This window comes from Tyto alba, unplaced genomic scaffold (genome assembly GCF_018691265.1).
Source record: "Tyto alba isolate M040663 unplaced genomic scaffold, T.alba_DEE_v4.0 Super-Scaffold_32, whole genome shotgun sequence".
Lineage (NCBI taxonomy): Eukaryota > Metazoa > Chordata > Aves > Strigiformes > Tytonidae > Tyto > Tyto alba.
Genome location: NW_024881307.1, coordinates 3,057,431 through 3,077,831, shown reverse-complemented (window position 1 = coordinate 3,077,831; position 20,401 = coordinate 3,057,431). Strand labels below are relative to the sequence as shown.

The 20,401-nt window shown below is 42.0% G+C and overlaps 1 protein-coding gene and 1 long non-coding RNA gene across 12 annotated transcripts in view; one reads left to right on the top strand and one right to left on the bottom strand.

The window, feature by feature from the left end:
- The window catches only part of PRDM10 (PR/SET domain 10), a 44,594-nt gene that overhangs the window by 22,005 nt on the left and 2,188 nt on the right, over positions 1 to 20,401 (bottom strand). For 3 of the 11 annotated variants that reach the window (XM_032982225.2, XM_032982222.2, XM_032982227.2), the window contains exons 2-9: positions 13,418 to 13,616; positions 11,448 to 11,612; positions 9,747 to 9,806; positions 6,878 to 6,997; positions 5,657 to 5,864; positions 5,030 to 5,271; positions 3,682 to 3,885; positions 512 to 584 (exon numbers count right to left, since the gene is read on the bottom strand). In XM_032982225.2, coding sequence (XP_032838116.1) covers positions 512 to 584; positions 3,682 to 3,885; positions 5,030 to 5,271; positions 5,657 to 5,864; positions 6,878 to 6,997; positions 9,747 to 9,806; positions 11,448 to 11,612; positions 13,418 to 13,510 — 1,165 coding nt within the window. In that variant the 5' untranslated portion in view covers positions 13,511 to 13,616. Of the gene's footprint in view, positions 1 to 511; positions 585 to 3,681; positions 3,886 to 5,029; positions 5,272 to 5,656; positions 5,865 to 6,877; positions 6,998 to 9,746; positions 9,807 to 10,146; positions 10,194 to 11,447; positions 11,613 to 12,344; positions 12,415 to 13,417; positions 13,617 to 15,846; positions 15,999 to 16,086; positions 16,395 to 20,401 lie in introns of those variants that run through there. The other 8 variants (XM_032982231.2, XM_032982232.2, XM_032982223.2 and 5 more) reach the window with 7 other exon arrangements.
- Positions 16,783 to 19,596, top strand: LOC116958958. Its single transcript, XR_004405571.2, has 2 exons — positions 16,783 to 17,902; positions 17,996 to 19,596. It is a non-coding gene; the product is annotated as an uncharacterized LOC116958958 (long non-coding RNA).

Sequence of the window (20,401 nt, the reverse complement as noted above, 5' to 3'; positions counted from 1 at the left end):
TCCATTTAGCTTTGCTTTTATCCCCTCTGCACTGTGGCATGACTACAGCTCATCACAGAAAGACAAGAAGGTCACTGGGGACAATTCACATGGACTGTAATCATGGCCTAAAATTCAGGGAGTTTTTGAAATTTACCTTTCTATGGCAGAGCACCTATAGGACTATGCCTCTGGCATGAGTTAGGGGAGGTCAAGAGAAATTTCTCAATCTGAAGCAGTAGCACATCAGTTTATGACACAGACTCAACATTAAACATCACATACAGAAACATACATCTTCCCAGCAGCAACATAATGCTTCCCAGAAACTGAGGCAAAAGGATACATTACTGTAATAATCTCTAGCATGAGAAGAGTTAGTAGAAATAAGTCCCAATAATACAATCTAGATCTGGCCTAATTTTTAACTTAGCAGAAATTTGGGAACACTATACAGGCCACGTACTTGAAACTAAGGAGCATAACACCCAGCTACCACTACACAGAAAAAACAGAGAAGAGCCCAAATTACCCTTCCTTTCCTCCTCAGATATGTCATGGATCTTCTGGTTCACAAACTCTGCATAAGAGGCAGCGTACCACACCTGCAGGAGAAATACAAGAAAACAGAACACTTAGATGGAACCAAAACTAAAGGGAATTAATTTGAAAATGGTTTTTAAGCAATACATTTACTTCACTTGCCTCAACCACTAACTCTTATTGCTCCTTTCATCCTCAATAATAAAGCCTGTTGAGATCAATATGCCCCCACTGAGAAATAAAAGAGCTTTGCTCAGAAAGCATATCCATTTAATTTTAAGGTATAGCCTCCTAATATGAATGTTAATCTCACATGGCTACCAGTAGCTCTAAAGGAAGTAAAATTAATCTCTTTAGACCTGACTATGATTGTAAAGGATGGATGTCAGCAGAGTCCTGTTACTGGTTGTACCAAGAGGAATGGAAAAGTAGTTAATTCAGGGGACTTTCCATTTCTTTCCTGCTCTCTTTATATAGACAACAGGCAGCACCGTCCACAGAGACCCATTGTAAATGTTTCTGAACTTCCGAAGGATTGGAGCAATATGGTCCTGCTTCCCAAAACAAAGATCTGCCAGGCTGCAGCAATGTTGGACCCACTTTCATTACGTAAGGGATTCAGGAAGCCTTCAGCAGAGAGAACCACAGGAGGCAGAAAGACAAAAATCAGATGCTCACATTTAGCTAAGAATTCTTGCATCACTTCTCAGTTTATCTTACTGTTTGATTAAGAAGGTTCAGTTTTAGAAGAGATTTCTTTAACAAGGCATGAACAGATTTTTGACATGAAAACTGTCCTGGGTTGAGTGAGTGGTGGAGTTTTTTGGTGGCAGGGGAGGGGGCTATCAGGGCAGCCCCCTGTGAGAAGCTTCTCAAAGCTCCCCCAGCTCCAAGTCAGCTCCACTTCTGTTTGGGAAATTGAGCCCATCAGCTGCGCCTCTGCGATAACGTATTTAAGAAGGGACGTGGTGACGGGCAGTCGGACTTGTGAGGAGGAGTTGCTGCAGCTGCATGAACACCAAGGTCAGTGGAGGAACGGAGGAAGAAAGGAGGGGGGAGGTGTGCCGGAGGAGAGACCCCCCTGTATCCTGTGGGGAGACGGCAGGGCGGCCCCCCCTGCCACCCATGAAGATCTATGGTGGAGCAGACATTGATTTATGGCCTGTGGCTCCTGCTCAGATGATCAAGGTGCTGTGCCCGAAGAAGGCCGGGGTCTCATGGGAAAAGGCAGCCCCGCTGCTGTAATTCAGTGCTGGGAGGATTGCAGCATGCGGGGGAGTCCCACGCCGGAGCAGCTCGGGAAGGGCTGCAGCCGTGGGAGGGAATCCAGTCGGAGAAAGTTAGTGACCCATGATGGAGCAGTGTGGGGAACGCTGCGGCCCGTGGGAGGAATTCATGTCGGAGAAAGTTTGTGGAGGACTGTCTCCTGTGAGAGGGGGACCCGTGACGGAGCAGGGGGAACAAGTTCCAGACACTCCCCTCACCAAAGATAAAGGAAGTGGCAGCGCTGACTGCACCCCCCCATTCCCTGCCCCTGCGCCACTGGGGGAGGAGGTAGAGATATCGGGAGCAGAGCTGAGCCCGGGAAGAAGGGAGGGGTGGGGGGAAGGTGTTCTCAAGATGTGGCAGTGCTTCTCACTGTCCTACTCTGTTATGTGTTGTTAGTGTCTGTAATAAATGTATGTTCTTTTTTTTCCTTCCCCTAACGAGTCTGCCTTTTGCTCATGATCATAAAAGGGGGATTTTTCCCCATCCCAGTCCTATCTCAGACCCCAAGCCTGGCTCTCTGTCCCTTCTCATTGCTGGAGGGGAAGGGAGAGAGAGCTGCTGCGTTGTGGTTGGCTGCCAACCAGGCCCAAACCACGACAAAAAGTCTGGGCAAGTTTAAACTTGTAGCATGCCGCAGGTGTTTTCACAGCAGCAGTGAATGGCATTTCTGACTCCTTCAAAGATTCACTAGCAGGTACGCGTTACTTTGCGGGAATCTCACTAGCTAGACAAAGAAGAAAGCCTGGAGCTCCTAGACTACTCACCTGTCATGCAATATGAAGCTCTCAACTTTAACTGACTGATCCTCCTAGTTCAATCTTTGGACAACATTTTTATGAATGCCCTACATCCACTTGGGGAGCAAAACGCATTACAGAGCCTGGGTAATTCGCTTTCAATTATCAAACCATTTTTACCCCAAAAGACACTACTAACACACAAAGCAAGAAAAATGGTGCTTCTACAGGCAGGTCTGTACAGATTTCATTAACGTCTGATTTTGAATTGATTTAAAAACTGTTGAGAAAATGATATTTGGATACACTTAACATGGATTAACATGGTTTCTAGTGATTCAGCTTACTCAAATGAAGAACTGATTTGAGAGAAACCAAAAAGAATCCTACTCTTAAAAATCAGCAACAAGTGTCTATGCAGACTTTTGCCCTGGTTTAGCCAAGTGTGTTTAAAAACTTGTTTGTTTGTTTTGTTAAATTGTTGAAATTTATATGCAAGGAAAGATCTGAAGAACAAAAACCAATTTCCTGATATCAAAGTTTTTTGGTTACCCCCAGTTACCCAAAAGATGTTGAAAATGAAGGCCAACTCAGCCAGCCACGCGGCTTTAAGCTCAAAATAATCAATACAGTTTTAGAGGGAACAAAAAGTAACTCACAGGGAAGTCATAATATCCTTTATCATTTTCCACATGCAAAGTTTCAAAAGTTCCAGGAAAGCCAGGTAAAGTGAGAGACCATATTCACACTTAAGGCACCAGAAAACAAGTCAAGGGCACACAGGACTAACTGGAAAGGGCATCCAGAACTAAAAAGAATAAGACTGCTGCAATAAAAATTAGATTGCATCAGCAAAATAAATGCAGTGTAAAGCATGACAGTGACAGACAAATCATTTACATACTCCAATTTTAAACAGGCTCATTTTATACCTGAGCCAAAGCTCGTTTCAAATACGTTGAGTCAGTGGCAAACCACTCACTGACTTCAGTGACATTTGATTCAGGCCATCGTATCCTTTATCGGAGAAAAAGCCCTAAAACTATTTACAGCAATCCTTTCTGGCACTTGGAGACACACTTACTGGTTAGCAACTGTAAGATTTTATTTCATCAGCAAAAAAGCAAGTCACAAAACACGAGCAATGCCATACCTTGAGTTCCTGCTTGGGCTCCACGTTCTTAATGGTTGTGTAATAAATATGGTGGCCGTACTGATACGCTACCAGGTTCTGCTCCAGATGGTTTTGAGCTGGACGCACAAACATCATCCAGTTACAAAGAGCCTCGCTAGAAAGTTCAAACCACAGGTCCTCTTGCAAATCTCTGTCTTTTCTGTCACCCTTATCAAGAGAAACCTGTAGCAAAATCCAATTACATGTGACTAACTGCCTGGCAGCAGGTTCAAAAGAATGTGAGTTTCTGAAAAAAAAAAAAAACAACAAAAAAACCAAACCAAAAAACAACCAACAAAAAACCAACAAAACAAAAAAACAACAACAAAAAAAACACAAAAAAACCCACATGACAACAAAACCCAACACAACTACCCTGCAACTTTTACATTTGGAAGGCACTGAAGGCATCGCTAATTTTCTCTCTTTGCTAACAGAGCTCCAGAAACAGGCAGCTCTTAGAAAAATACTTCAGACAGATTTAACTAGGGAGACACAATGGACCCTTCCATGGCTTTCAAGAGCAAGAAGCATTCATTAAAACGGTCAGGCACAGTACCTGATGTGCAGCTATAAACCAGGAAGAAGCTGTAGCTTCAGTTGGCTATGCAGCACCAGCTGTCAGATGTTTCGAAGTGGCAGACCCACTTCTTTCCTTTGACTCATGACACTGCCTCAAGCTGGAAGCAGCGCTTCTTTAGCTGAACTTCTGTTGGGTTACTGAATTTGCCTGTGGTCACAACTTCCCTGTCAGACACTGACCATCGGAGGCCAGTGCTCCTAGAACTGTGGACCTAATCTCCAGCAAACAAAGGACTAATTACCAAAATGAAACCAGTAAATAAATGGATAAAAGTCAGTGAGATCCATTACACCCCACGCCAACGACTTGGCACGAGGAAGGGGAGAAAAATCTCTCCTCTCTCCTACATCTTGTGGGGGAGAAGAGAGAAAGGGGAAGAAAAGTATTTTTAACTTATGTTACAGAATGATACAAAATAATGGCTGCAAAACATCCTCAGATGGGGCTGCTATTTTTATGTCCAGATGCTGCTTCAGCCCATGTGAGAGTGATTCACAGCATTCCACGTTATGAGTCCCATACATCATAGCACCCATAATGCCAGAGTATTCACCACGATTATTGCGTCTCCTTGAATAAGAGAGTAGATTTCAAGCCAAAGCAATCCAGGTATTTCTGAGTTACATTCAGAGATGGAAGTAATAACATCTCCAGTGAAGTAACTGATCAAGGCAGAGCAGCAAACTCATAAAAATCAAAGCTTAAGCACAAACTGATCCCTCTTCTCTTGCACACCCCCCTTACCTTCAAATGGATATAGCAGTCTTTGAGTTCCGTTTGTCTAACCAGGGGTCCTTCCACAGGTCCAAACTGTGTGCGTTTTGGGATACGCCTTTTGGAGAACACACCTCCCAAAAACCTGTCTATGTAGAGCACCAAGGGGAGGCTGGCTCTCGCCCTGGTCAGCACAGGCCGGTTTGGGATTGGATGCAAAGGTCCGTGTTTTGGACACACAGAGGGATGCGCGTTATTACACTCTTCACACCCTACAACACAAAGTCAGAGAGGACAAGACTGTCAGGCAGACACTCACGCACCAGCTCAGAAGAGACAGCCTTATCTCTTTCTAAACACCTCTGGCTCAGCTGTGGGAACATTTATTCCAATAGTCTGTCTACATTTTAAAACAGTAGAGAGGGCAGCCTCCTGCAAAATATAAAGCAAAGCAGATCAGAGACTCCACCTATGACAGAACCTTGTCTTTTCAGTAAGGCAGCTCAGTATCAGTCTGCTTTTCTGGCTATAAAGGGGTTTACTTATTACTGCTAAAATCTGAATGATTTTTGGCTCTATTTATTAGAAGACTGACTGAGGGGAAAGAAAAAAAAGAGCAGGACAGCTAATACGCTAGATGGTACTTCATATGCTTACACAAATCATTGGGATCAAAGGGTCGAGGTGGATCTGGATCCCATTCATCCATGTCAGTGTCTTCCCCATCTTCATCCTCATCTTCATCCTCATCATCTTCCTCTTTTGTTTCCATCCTTTCTATTTGATTCTGCAGAGGTGCTAAAGGGTCAGAACCATCCACTGCCTCCATAGGAGGTAACACTTGGTTATGCACCGGTAAAGACGCCTGAGGAAAGAATTCACAAACAATCAAAATGGATTCAGGAAGAAAAACACTCTTTACAAAGATGAGCAATGACGGTTCTTGCTAGTCTACCCTTTCTGCTTCCTTTGGCAACGGAAAGAAGGGCAAGGGGAAGTGAAGAAACATGATAAGCAATTGCTGAGGGATGTTTTGCATCGCTGCTGCTGACAGTCTCACTCAGGACAGATCTGGGTCACTACTTAACTTTACCCTGCCAAGGACTGACTTCTTGGGAAAAGAAAACTATATCTGAGAAGTTCTGGACCCTCACAGAAGGTCTGAAACAAAGTCCAGGCTCTGTGGAAATTATCTAGAGCCTAAGGCTGTATTTTAACAACTTCTATACAAGCGAGAGGATCCTGCGCTTTGGCACACAATCTTTTCTCTCCTATCATACAATCAAACACAATCCCCAGAGCACACACATAGAGATCAATAAGGAATGAGATAACACAGGGACCAGATATAAACTATGGGACATGGAGGACAGTTGAGGACATAGTATTCTTTCACTAATTTTAAAGTTTATCCCTTTCTCTCCCTACAAAAAAAAAAAAAAAAAAAAATCAAAACCCAATTGAAGTGCACTGCACGGAATATTCCATCACCCACACAGGTTTCTCAGGTAGAGAACAAGAAATACTACACACAGTAAAGCTGTCTTAAAAGACTGACAGAGAGACCCAGTGGATGTTGGTCCTACATGACAGTCAGCATTACACCTTCTATTAACTTTGCTTTTCAAAGCTGCGAAGAGGATTTTAAGGTGGCTGCTCAACACAGAACAATCTGCAGAACAGGTTCCTCTGTATATTAAATACACGATCTCTCCTAAAAAAAAAACCCACACGTTCCATGGTAAGACTATGAAAGACAGTACAGATCTGTGCTACAGCTTTCTCGCATCACTCAGATGCGTTTCATCACCTGAGACAATGGAGCAATGAAACCAGCGTACTCGGACATTTAAAAGAAAAGGGTGCCTGGCAACTTACTCTATCTGCTTGTGGACCCTGCTCCAGACCCATTTGCTGGGGGGATTCGGCAACGTTGCCGAGCACGGACAGGTTGGTGGGATTCATGCTCTGAGCAGCAGCAGGCAAGAGCACAGTTACCTAAAATTATAGGCACTCATTTTAGCACTGCGTCATTTCCATCAGTCACATATGGGCAGTGCCCTGCATGCAAAGCTCCCCGGAGTCCTACACTAGGACAAAAATTGATGTATCTTAATTTTTTTTTTCTTTTTTTTTAATGGATGATGGACTTGGACAAAACCTGCAGATCTGGGGACAAAGGGAAAAGCTTCAAAACTCAATCTAGGAAATGCAAAAGTTGCAAAATCTATCTCCCACTCTTGGCTTTAAATGAAGGTCCTCTTCAGCCTAGTTTCAAACTGCACTAAAAAAAAGATATGGGAAGCTCTTTAGCTCTTGGTAAAATCAGTGATTTGGTGTCTTTTTCTCTTCTATGCTCAAATTTACTTTTTTTTTTTTTTGTTAGAGGGAAAAGGTAAAGAAGAAAAAGAAGCATCCCCTCTTTTCGCATATCTTTCCTTTTCTGAAGGAAACCAAGATAAAAACAAGATGGTGTATTCACCTCATCGGAAGATCAAGCACTCAAATGAGAGGATTCCAACTTATTTTTTCTTTACATCATTTGGTCACACTATACATTTTTGGTTGTTTTCATACTAATGTTTTTGTGTAGTAACAAGGAAATTAATGCATATTACCATACTGCTCCCATCCATTCAGCAACAAGGCAGAATTAAGATCCTAGGAATCACCTTTCCTGTCTTTTGTTTCCTGCTTCCGTACACGAATTTGCACTGTTATCCCACATGACTTTTCATCCTTCTCTACAGTTGACATCATGTGGCTTTAGTTTGTGCCTCTGACTGTTAAGCAGCTTTTATACTAAAATTAAGCCCCTGCTCCTCAGAGCGCTAAAAAAATATCAGATAAATCTGAGAACAGCTAATTGTGCCAACAGTGAAGGAGCAGACGAGAAAATCCCTAACGTAAGCAGATAGTCTCGAAACTTGAAATCTAGTATTTTTGTTTAAAGAGATATTAAGAGTAATTTATGAAACTGCTTAAAAACTACAGCAAAAAGACTTCAGGGGACCATGTGACAGTGAGCAGGAAACTGCCAACACAACAGCTGAACCGAGCTGTCTGGTATTGACATTTCTGATGCCAAGTGGCAACAGAAAAGGCATCATTATTCAATGGCACACCTCCAGGTCTGCCAGCAATGAGAGGTTCACACAAGCTTGTGTCTATTTGTACCACATATTAGCATTTACTACTACTAATCACACTTCAAACATAACATATCCTTACTTTTACTTCCACGTCAGACACTGCAAGGAATATAGGCATTATTTTAAAAAACCTTTCCATTTCTTTTCAAAATAAAGTTTCCTTTGAAAGACAAGAGGAGCCTTGATTATTATTTTAACATTTGTTGTCAGTTCAGGGATGTCTCACATGAAATGCTGATGTAAAAACACCTGCAAAGGCAGGAGCTGCCACAGTGAAGGAATAACCGTTCACAAGCAAATAAACATCTCTACTGGGACCACCAGTGTTGGAAAGAAGGACAGCCTGAGGACACATGGACAAGTGCTCATGCCCCTGAAACTCAACATGGGCTAGTAAAAGCACATCACCTCAGATGTCAGTGTCATTTGCACTGCACATATAAGTGATCTCTATTTTTAATTAGATCATATATTTATTTGTTACATGAGCTTTAAGACAATTCAATAGAATTTTTTGCTTTCTCAATGCAAGGAAACTGATGTGGCAAAAAATTCCAGAATGACATTCCAAATACTTCCAGTGAACTGGAATAAAACAGGTACCACTTCTACTGTGTCAGTCATATTGTTTCCTGCCTGTGCCTCAACAGTTTAAGTGGTCCACTTTTAGCAAGAAGAAAATTTATTTTCACTGCACATTCAACCCTTCACTCTGTCCCAAGACTGTCAAGAAATAGGCATTTTAATGATGGCATCAGTAATGATTCAGATCTAACACGTCCATTCACACATGCTATTAAAGACTTACCAAGCAGTAATGATTTTAAGTCTCTAGGACAAGTGGAGAATTTGAACTAGAGAGCTAGATCTGAAAGCATCTGTAGCTGATTACCACAATGCAGTCCCCAAAGACTCCAGAAAAAGTTAACAACAAAACCTTCCCATCCATGACTAATGAAAAAAAGAAAAGTCATCAAAACTTTGTGAACACAAGCTTCCAACTTTGTTCCTAGCCCACTTGCAAACTGGCAAGCACATCAGACCTGGGATGCCCTGATAAGCTAAGGGAGCCAGTAACTGAACTTCTTCAGGTTTTACAATAAATTTCCTATGACGTTTCTAGTAAGCCTAGAATTTGATCCTAAGTTTGTATCCCTTGAGAGCCTTTTATGGACATAAAGGCATTTGGATCAGAATCTGTACGAGGACAACTACAAACCCAGTCTTTCCAGAATGACCCATTAAAATAAAGTTAGCCCCATCAGCTTGCTGATTTAAAGGGACACTGTTGAAAGATTTTTCATTATATCAGGGGTAGTATATTAGTATTTTTGTAGAACATGAATTAAAAAGAATAAACTCAAACTGTCTCAGCTTTTATTGACATTCATGCACAAGCTAGCCAAGATAACAGTGGCTTGTTATCGTAAGCTTTTTGACCTTGATCCCTGGGATGACAGTGCATGACTGAAGATCGCTATTTGACAAATTCAGAGATAATTTATTAAGCTCCAGCACCACAACAATGTCCCTTTACCTTTGGTAACAGTTTCCTTACAGTTTCAGGCCCAAGGAAAATAATGTCTCTTTCTTACCTGCTGGGTGGTGGCATCCTGTTGGACGTAAGCCACTTGGGACGGATCTGTAAACAGAGTCTAGACAAAGTGAAAAAGGCTTATCAAAACAGCCTTGGGGTTGTTTACTCCCAACTCACAAAAATTACCCTGCCACCAAGAAGTGATCCACCTTGGGTCCTTTTCTAACTTCTAACGTGCCTATTACCACAGCAGACTACTTCAATTTACCCATGTGAACGTACACGCATAGAGATGAAACTAAAAACAGGTAGTGCTCCATAAAATGCTATCGTATTTATGTGGCACTTTTTATCTGTATACCTAAAGTGCTTCACTGGATTTTTTTATTTTGTTTTTAATACAGAAATTACTTTGTCAATTGCTGTTTTAATAAATTCTACAGAATGAAATTCAATACCTGTAAGAAAGCCAAGTAATACTTGAGAGTAGGACAGAAGATGACTATTAACTTGATCTTTCTGTAAATTCACAAGAGAGTTCCTCAAAAGAAAGCATACAGATATCAGGCATACCCTACACATAAATGTGAAATAGCAAGGATGTTGGGTTTTTGATTTCATAGATGATGTGCCAACTCCAGAACTCTTACAGTACCCTGCGAGAACAACCCTGACGGGAGGGCCTCCCCCTTTGGAAAAGCAAGACTCGGATAAAAACTAAGTTTTGACTGAGGTCAGGCTTGCTTACTTCACCAAAACCTGAAATATTTAAGTTTGTAGCAGTCTGGCCCCAATAAAATAAAGCATGGTATGATACAAATTCCACTAGCACTCTGATAATTTCATCTCGGTTGCATGAAAGTGTCTTAATACTACACCTCTTTTTTTTAAAAAAAAAGATAGTATTCAGAGTTTTGGAGTTACTTGGTCAGTAACTTCCTGGGAGATATCCTCTCAAAATATCTTATCCTCTTAAAACATCCCACCACACAGGAATTGTTTTTCTATAGCGTCTAAGAGAGAGACCACGTCACACGAGGCCGTGCCAGCGTTGCTGCGGGTGTCAAGTACTCGTACTCTGTAGCATGGCTAATCTGTCCTGTCAGCAAAGACAGTATAAAACATTCCCAACAAAGCGTGCCTGTTCCTCTTTTTTTTTATCTGTCCACACCGAGGTACAGATGCATACTATATTAACCCCATATAAACACATGCTGTCAGAGAATAAAAGCTATTGGATATAATTATGAAGAAGAAAAAGAACCTAGGTCTATAAAATCAGCAGCTTCTCTGAAGAGAGACTACAAAATTAGATTGAATACACAAAGATCCTCTGCAAGGAGACATGACTGTTATTGTAACTATCAATTACGAGAACTGTACTATGCAAAACAAGGACTCTTCCACAAAACACTTAGATTGCTCTCAGCTTTTTACTGAATACAACAGAGGCAGAATTTCTGCGGAGATTATCTGTGTTTTGGAAAACACCTTTGATTTAATTATAATCTCATCCACCTTCAGTGAAATAACCAGCATTTCATAATTCATAGCCTCAGCATCCTTCGATTACCACATTTGCACATCAGACAAATGAGCAGCATGAAGTCCCCATTCAGCAATGGCCAGATAGAAGTGTTAAGAGCAACTGCCTGTTATTTTCCAGTCATGTCACTTGGCTGGTAACTGGCTTTCATCTCAAACAAGATGGCTTTGTTTTCTAGGTGCCAAAACGGGGCGGGCTCAGAACCACACATGCCTGCGTAGCTTCCACGGGATGGATGTAAACGAGCGTGTGCTCCGAGGTGTCCACGGAGGTGTAGGAGGTGCCATCCGCCGTGTAGACCACCTGCTGCGAGGGACGGTCCTGCTCATCACTGTACACAATCTGTGCCACTGTCCCCCCCTCGGGGACAAAGTGCACCTGGAAGAAAATAACAGATCCTGTACTGAAACTTCTGCGGTCACGCGCCAATGGGAAACAACACAAAACTCACTGGTTGTGGAGGTGCCTCAGAAAGCAGAGAATACGCTGTGTTCCAACTACCTATCCAATTGTTTTGAAAACACACGTTTAAAATCACATCTGAATTGTGCCAGCAGCATAGAAATCTGCATGTAAGAACTACCAGTGGTTTCTGGTTTTACTCTGCATTTTAACTCAAGACCGAACTGGTATAAAGGGCACCTTCTAATACTTAGTTCTCCGATCATCCTTTGAAAATTCATAACAGAAAGAAAGCTCAGATATAAGCTAGTGTATCTATGGGATTTATTGGTATATCGTTTCCCCTTTATTCTCATATTCTTTTCTGGATTTATGATAATTACTTCATTCAGCTAGTTCTGCAGTTGGAGGTAATTCTGTCTGTTCGATGAATGGCTAACAGAACCTAATAACTTTGATACTGCTTCAAGTAATAGTATTGCACCTATCATGAGGAAGCAATAGTATATGCTAGATTGCTTCTCTCTAGTACATACATGCAGTATCAGTACAAAATTCAAGTATTTAAATAGGGAACCATATAGCTGAAAACATTAAGCAACAATTCCAAGGACTACTGGAACAAGTTATATCTAGGGCAGCAGTTTAAATCCAAACAAGTTGATTTTGACAGAACATTATGATCATAAGCGATGATCACTGCCGTACCTTAAACATGTCAGAATACTTAATTCCAGTGGCAACAGGAACGCGTTCATCTTTTGACACCCTTTACATGCTGAAAACCATTTTCAGCGCATGGGAAAAATAGGACAGTTAGCAGGAAACCTAGTTTTAGTATCCATATTCATATACCATGTTTTCATATAAACAGTTACATATATTATTTACCTTGTTTCACCTTTTAGCTTATGTTTCAGAAGACACCTGGTACTCCCCCATGGATGCCAAGTGCCCATTCTGTACAATAAATCCTCATGCAAACACTACAGTAAGGATTCATGCAGTGTTTCACATTTGGAGAGTACTCTGCAAATACTAATTGAGCCTTATAACTGCCATGAGCAAACAACAGGAGGGTTATCCCACTGGATAGGTAATGAAGCACAGGTCATTGAAAACTGCCTTTATTTTCACATTTCAAAGATGGAAATTACCAGGAGTCAGAATTTCTCAGCTTGTGGGTCAAATGACATGCAGCATCCTCTTTAGAACATATTCAAAAGTAAATCAATTTAGTCTTCTAGAAATTCTCAGCTGCATTGTCTCAGAGACAGAGGGACTAGCTGCATACATCAGATTCTGACTGTATTAGTCACTAACAATTAACATTTCTCCCTTCCCCACTACCCAGATGTCTGTCTGGAAAAAATTATTCATATTACTTCCCCTAAGGTCCACCCACAGATCCAACTGATTTGACTGATGCCATCAAAATGGGCTGCCACAGACCACAGATTTTGTTAATATTCATTAATCTGAATACCCTTTCCCTTTCCCACACGGCTATACATATATTTGGACACTGAAACTTCTACAGCCACTGGCTGGTTTCGTTTAGGTCATTTCAGATGTCTGTGTATTCACTGCTGCTGTTTGTACAGCTCACTGTCTGAAGCTTTAATCCGAAATCACCAGACATGTTTGTACATCTCCTCAAACGAAAACTGAGTTTCCAGACTCTAAGAAAGGGTCGAAAGGGAACACCTGCTTGCTAAGCCTCCACACCAAGCCCAAGTCAGTCTGAGCAGAAACCGAGAGCTCTGGAAGGCACTAGTCACCTGAGCAGTATTCTGTTCCTGCTCAGCAGAGTCAGCCCACACCTGAGGACTTTCCTCTTTTGAGTCCATCTCCTCCCTGCCGTGGTGCTCCATAAGGAGAGAGATCTACTGGAGGAATGTCTGGCTGAATAGATTCATCTGTTCACTGTGCTGCTACCTCCAGCAGTTCCAGCAGACAAGGTGATCTTCAGTAACATGGCTATAAAGAAACAAAAAAAAAAAAAAAAAGAAGAGAGATGGAGCTATTAAAACAACTGTGACACACAGAATGGAGCTATGAGGTATTATCATCAGCTATTACTCTACAGGAACACACTGCCAGAGTAAAGCAGGTTTGGCTTTATGAACATGTGCATTCTCATTTACCATGCTCAAGTTCTGCTGTATAATACTTTCCGTGTCCTATTAAGGAGGAAACAAGTCAACCATTGCTACATTTGCACTGAAAGATTATAATTAATTCCTCCTGCACTTCTTTCCTTGGCCACAGGCAGTCCACAAAATATTCTTCCCATTATCCTTCTGGTATCTACAGGCCCAGAAATCAATAAACGATGCAGAAGATTGACCTTAAGCTTCCAACAAGAAAACACTATGTTCAGAGATGCATCACCAGTTTCTCAGTTCTTCTGAAGGAGCTTTTGTTCGAGAACCAACTGGCTTTACATCTACAGGCAGCTTTCACCTTGTACAAAACCGCAGTCCCAGTTGGTATTCAGGCAGCGTTACAATAGACAACTTTCAGAAAAAGAACACTGAAACTTAAACTCTAATTCATGTGAGCCCGAAGATCCTGACAAATTGCTTCCAAGCTAGATTTTATTCACCTCTCGCAATTTTACTGGGGCCTCTCAATCTGCCATTGGGAATCTCAGAAGCATAATTTACAGCACCGGTGATTGGCTTAGTCAGTGGTTCAGCACCTTCTCAGTCCTTCGTTTCTAATGTCGTATTAAATCACAGGCCCAGGAATTAGCATGAGGCTGAGCCCATTTCATTTTTCAGCTAGTCCAATTAACTTTATTTTATACTGAGTGCCTCGCTGGGCTGATCCAACGCCAGTACCCCGTCTGTGCACCAGGAAGAAAGCAGAAGGCTCCTTGCCGACGCTTTCATTCATTTGCATTTTAAATGCAAATTATTTTAGTCATAATTTATTCCTATAAATGCTAGCAGTTAGCTTGTCATTGACAAACTAAAAAAAAAAAAAAAAAAAAAAAAAAACCAAGATAAGGAAGAAAAAAAATAAAGCGGCAGGCACTTTCTGCCTTCTGCCAGTTTTGCCAGCAACAAATAAGCTTTGCAGACCTGAGCACTCGCTGTACCACCGGTCGTGGCCAGAACATATAAATCAGTACTACAGAAAAGTCGCAGGCTAACGTCACAGAACTGCGTGATGGGGGGAAAAAAAAAAAATCATATTACTTCCACATATACAAAGAAAAACTGTGGGAAAGGTATTTTTGGGTATCGCTAGACAGTAAGTCATGCCATCGTTGGTGACTAGAGCCTAACGTTTGCTGTCTTATACCGAGCAGCACAGTACACGGGTGCCACGTGGTCCCCCACACAAGCAGAGACAGAGGAGCGGTTCCAATTTCCTATTAGACCCATACACGGTTAGGTTATGGGAATAAAGGAACAGAAATCCAATCTCCATTAACATTACTTGATACAAAACATGCAAAAAGCCCTGAGGAGAAAAGGAATCAAAAAATACATGTACCTGTGTGCAACACGTTAGCTAGAGGATCTCATTAGTACAAAAAAAATGAACTGCAGCAAACAATCGGGACTGATAAACACCAGCCTCACTCCCCAAGTGTTGAAAGCCAAGGTAATTTACAAATAAATATTATTTATTTATCTATTACAGCACACACAAGCTCTGATATATAAATAAATATCATCCACCCTTACGTAACATCTTTCATCCTGCTATCTCAAAGCTACCTGCTACACTGCTAAGGATTAATTCTGGGATTTTTCTCATACCTAATCCTACCACTTTCACAGAACTCCATTGCTCATTTTATCAGCTATACGGTCACCGAGACGTCTAGAACTGCCTGTGTGAAACGTGGTAGCATTTATGTCAGTAACAGAATCTGAACAACAACTTTTACGTAAAATTAAACGCCTATCTTGTTGACATTATTTGGCTGGTTTGTCCCAAACAGCTTGCTCTTGACTGTCATTATTAATCAAGAGCCAATTCAGGTAATTGCACTAACAACAGCCAGTAGTTTAATCAATTACTGAATTTCTTATAAAAATAAAAATGCTAGAGGTTTCAAATTTGGGTGGTTCAGGTTTTTTAATTATCCTGTTAATAAGAATGTAATTAAATTAACCAGTGATTGAATCAAGAAAGGCACGGTTCTGGCTAATTCCACATGGCACAACAAGTAGCGGAATTTTTGGCTGACCTTCCCAACAAGCAGATACTGAAGGTCTGAAGGAAGATGCTGACTCATTTCTGCAGACTCATTTTGGCACAAATAACTTACAACTTGAGTGGAAAGGAGACCGGAGGGTTCAGAGAGGTCTTTAACAGACAAAACTGGGCATTAAGTCATATCTGCAAAATAATAATACCAAAAAGTTGGAAAGGAAGGCAGAAGACAGTAATTTCAAGTTTTGCCACGGTTCTAAAGGTTAGCACTTACCTCAAACTCAAGGAAAAATGCCAAGCTGAGCCAAATTCAGTGGCTCGGTGGTGCAGTTTCTATAAATGATACTGTTATTGCTGTTCCTCACAGAAGTGAGGAAAATATACTGCTCAGCCCAGCCAATTGTGTAGCAATAACAATCAGACAGTATTAGGAGCTGCAGAATTTGCTGATGCTTTCAACTTCTGTACTTCAAAATACACCCTAGGATCTGCCTCTCTGGTATGCATTCCTATCATAGACTGGATCTCCATGAGTTCTCATCACTTCTTTCATCACCAAAATACACAGAAAAGCACGTCTCCCTGGAAACATAGATGTGCTGAGTGAGAAAGCAGTGCAAGAGCACACAGGCCACATCCCAACGAGGTCCCAAGGCCAGGCAATAGAGGGCCCGAGGCAGGAGCAAGCGTCGAAACAGAGCTGGTACAGAAGCCAGTGGTGAAACAAGACCTGCAGTTACGTCAGGAGCTGGAAAGCAAGATCTGGTCCAAAGTCACTGACAACAAAACTGCCAGGAAACACAAACACCCCAGTAAGTTTTCTAACAGTGATGACAGAAAAGACCGAAATAACTTTGCTCACTAGCCCTCCCTCATTAATCCTGCATGATCTTATTTTCTTCTTTAAATCCCCCTCTCAATATCCATTACAGCTGTAAACTGACAGCCACAGTGCCTCGAGACTTTAATGATTTCCCTGTGGTCTTCTCTCTGCAGAGATGTCTCACTGCACAAGGAAGAAGCAGATGTCCAGCTCAGCACAGAGCCACAGTGTTTTTCCAAATTAGCTGCAGAAGAATCGTGATGAGTACATTAGGGTATGCGGCCTCCACACTAAGCCTGTTAGCAAGATCAGTTCAGGAAATATAGGTAAAGAAAATACTTATTTTCTCAAAGGGTCTAGCTGGAAGCTTCGTTGTTTTCTTTCACAGAAATAAATGTGAAACTTTGGGCATAAGCACGGCCGAACAGCTGGCAAGCAAGGGAACACTCTCTGCTTGTCTCTGCTTGCTCTCTGCACTGTTTGCCCACGGATTATCCTTTGCAATTGTTGATTTTCCTCCCCGCATCTCACACGCATCAGACATTTTCAGACAAGCTAAACGCCGAGGTAAGCACCTCAATGGGAAGTTCTGCAGCATCCAAGGGGCAAGGGGGGGAACCCACACGTTATGAGACCTATCACCCAATATGTTGACTGCAATTCAGTCACCACCCAGATGTTGGCGTACAACCCGACAAGCATCACGCACAGGAGTGAGAAGCAATGCCAACGTGAGATACTAAACCATTTACAGTAATTGTCAAGACGGAATTTTCCTCCCCAAAATAGCAGGCATGCCTCACCCAGTCCATGCTGGGTGATGACACAAGCTGAAATGGTAATAGGTATAAATATAACCCAGTATCACTCCAGTGCGTCAGTGGCAGGACGCAGCGTGTCCCTAAATATATAGTGTGAATCAAGATGTAAGATACAATGCGAATCAAGAACCCACGTTATCTCCCATTACTTTAAAATATCTACTGCCGTGGAAGATAAGCTCATTCTGACTTGTGTTTGCTGGAGCCTTATCTGAGACAGCACCCAGGGGTGCTGCCCTTGAGCTCCCTATGACGTGCTCAGGTTTTCCACAGGTAGAAGCACACTCAGAGTTAGGAAACGACACCAGTGTGCCGCTGTGCTTATCTCCCGGCGAGGCTTATCAGCGCAGGAACAACCTGGTGCTGACCACAACTAGAAAACATCCGATTTGGAGTGTGGTCAGCAGGTCCGTGCGCCCATAATATTCAGCCGTCTGCCTCATCAGGTAAGTGCAAGTAAATCAGCCACCTCTTCCAGACCAAACAGGTACGTTTCAGTATGCCATCCACATTTACTTTCCTTTTCTCAATACCTTCAGGGGACCTGCTGGTGTCACAGACCTATGCCGCCTTCTTTAGTTCCTATCTTTTACATCCAATCCAAAAAAATCTTATTAATGGCGAAGCTTCTCCTTGTGCCTGGAAACTGGCTTTGAGTCACTGTCTGAACAGTTCTTCATCTTCTTGGAAATCTCACTTGAAAACTCCTTTTGACCACCGCGATACTCTCTAACACCCCTCTCTCCTGTTCCTGCAGCATGTTGTTTTGTTGTTATCTCTGAAGCTGCATTATTAAATCAGCAGCTTTCCCCATTCACTGCATTCAGCTCCGGAGGATGAGAAAGCACTGCTCAGGGGAAAAACACCTCTAATCCAGCAGCTATGTCCTCATTAGCTTTGCTGTCCTCCGCAGAAGACACCCCACCCTCAGCCACCACAGCACCCATGCCATGTCACCTCCTAGGTGCACCTATGACCCCAAACACCTAAGGAATGGGAGTAAATGTTGCTTTAAGAGAAAGACCTCCAATAACAGCAAAGTCACTGTTATTTCACATTTGGCGTTTAAGAGTTTTTGACACGAGTTGAATATTGTGAATTCATACAGTGCTTCAAGGGAAAGCTCGGCTCTGAAATTCAGAGAAAAGCACTACAAAAAAAAAAAATAAAAAGATCATCGGTAACCATATTTTCTTGGCATACCTGATACTAAGGAATCACCATGTCTTTCTATGCTGGGACTACACAAGATAGACAAAAACTCCGGGGACTTCTTCTGCAGCAACCTCTCCAAGTCTAATTAAGGACAAGCTGCTGAGAAAGCACCCAGGCCAAGTGGCTGCCAAGCATTCATTTTTGTCCCTTCTCTGGGATGAGAAGAATGGAGGAATATTAAAGCCAGACAAAAGGAAAAGTCCACCTCCCTGCTCAGGGAGCCATAAAGCCACTGCAGTATTTCAAATGAGAATCCACTTTATAATAATGGTGCATAAAACAGCTAATGTGATTTACTCCCCAGTGTAAGACAGGCTTGCATATAGATTGGGGTTCCCTGCAGCAATAATAGCAGGGGCTATTAGCTTAATCCTTTAAGTACTGAGCTCACTGACCACTCTTTTTCACCGCCAACCATGTGCAAGGACAGCAAGATTGTTACGAAAGGGGGTTTTACGACTACAGGTCTTCCTCCAGCTTCTAATACAAAAATGATTTATTATGCTCAAAAGGAACATCACATGTGTCTGCAAAAAGCTATATCCCACACTTAAGTTAATTACCCCAGCTTGCCTAGAAGGCAGAGTCGGTGCATTTCCTGAGATCCCTTGGCAAGAACACGCTTTCATTGCAGCAAGAAGGTTTCTAACCTCATTGAGGACTGAGTCACGACTGCCGTCTCCTCCTCTGCATTCCCATCCATCAAAAGCACATATTGTTTCAAGGAACCCTGGCTCTGGTGCATTTTGGCTGAATCCTAATAATCAGGTAATATATAACCACAATAAGTACGCTTTAGTGGTGAGTTTGAAATGGAATTCATACATAGGGCTGGGGCAGCAAAGATTATTTCCACAAAAGGAAAAACGGTTTCGATTTATTTAGTTGTATGCTAAATAGAAAAGCTCAGCCAAACACAAACTCACTCCTTACTCAAGTTGTGCATAATGATTTGATCTATATCCATATGGCACACCCATCAAAGCATTAATGAGCTGGAAGAGATCTCTTAGATCTCCAAGGCCAGTACTCTGCTCCTCTGTCCACCGTGGGTCACGCTCCTTTTCTTGAAGGCGCAGCACCCAAGCACTCAAGGCGAGAGCACACTATTCTCTCACGAAGTATCAGGTAAATAGCTGAAACTGTTTCTACCACAAAATACAGGAGATAATCAAACTTGTCGCTTTCAGAATAGCTGATTCTCTGAAGTACTGCAGGCCAAAGAGAACAAATTAGGCTATTTGTACATTAAAACAGGTGGGAACTTAGCTTACAATGCCAGTTAAGGGCTGCAACAAAACTTCTATTCCCCTGTGTTTTACTAACATGAAATAAAAGTGACAAATAGACCCAATCTCATGTTTAAGTCAAAACAAAATTCACAATACTAAAACAGCCCCCATAATTAGCTACACTTATAAGTCAATTAAAATTCCATTTGCACAGCTGACAGCAGCTGCAGGTGGTCAGAAACACACTCGAAGTAGCTGCTGACTGCAGAGCAAATTACCATAAGAGAGCTCATCCAGGGATTTTCTTTGCAGGTTAGTAGTAAGGCTGCCAGAATAGAGCAAAAGACACCACGTGCCCATTTCTCTCTAAAAACAAACTGTCAATTATTCCATCAGTTAATAACAACAACAATTACATCGATATCTCATCCTATAACCAAGATAATAAAGCTGTCTTAAATGCCTAATGCACAAGAAAAGCATGCACATAGCAAAGTG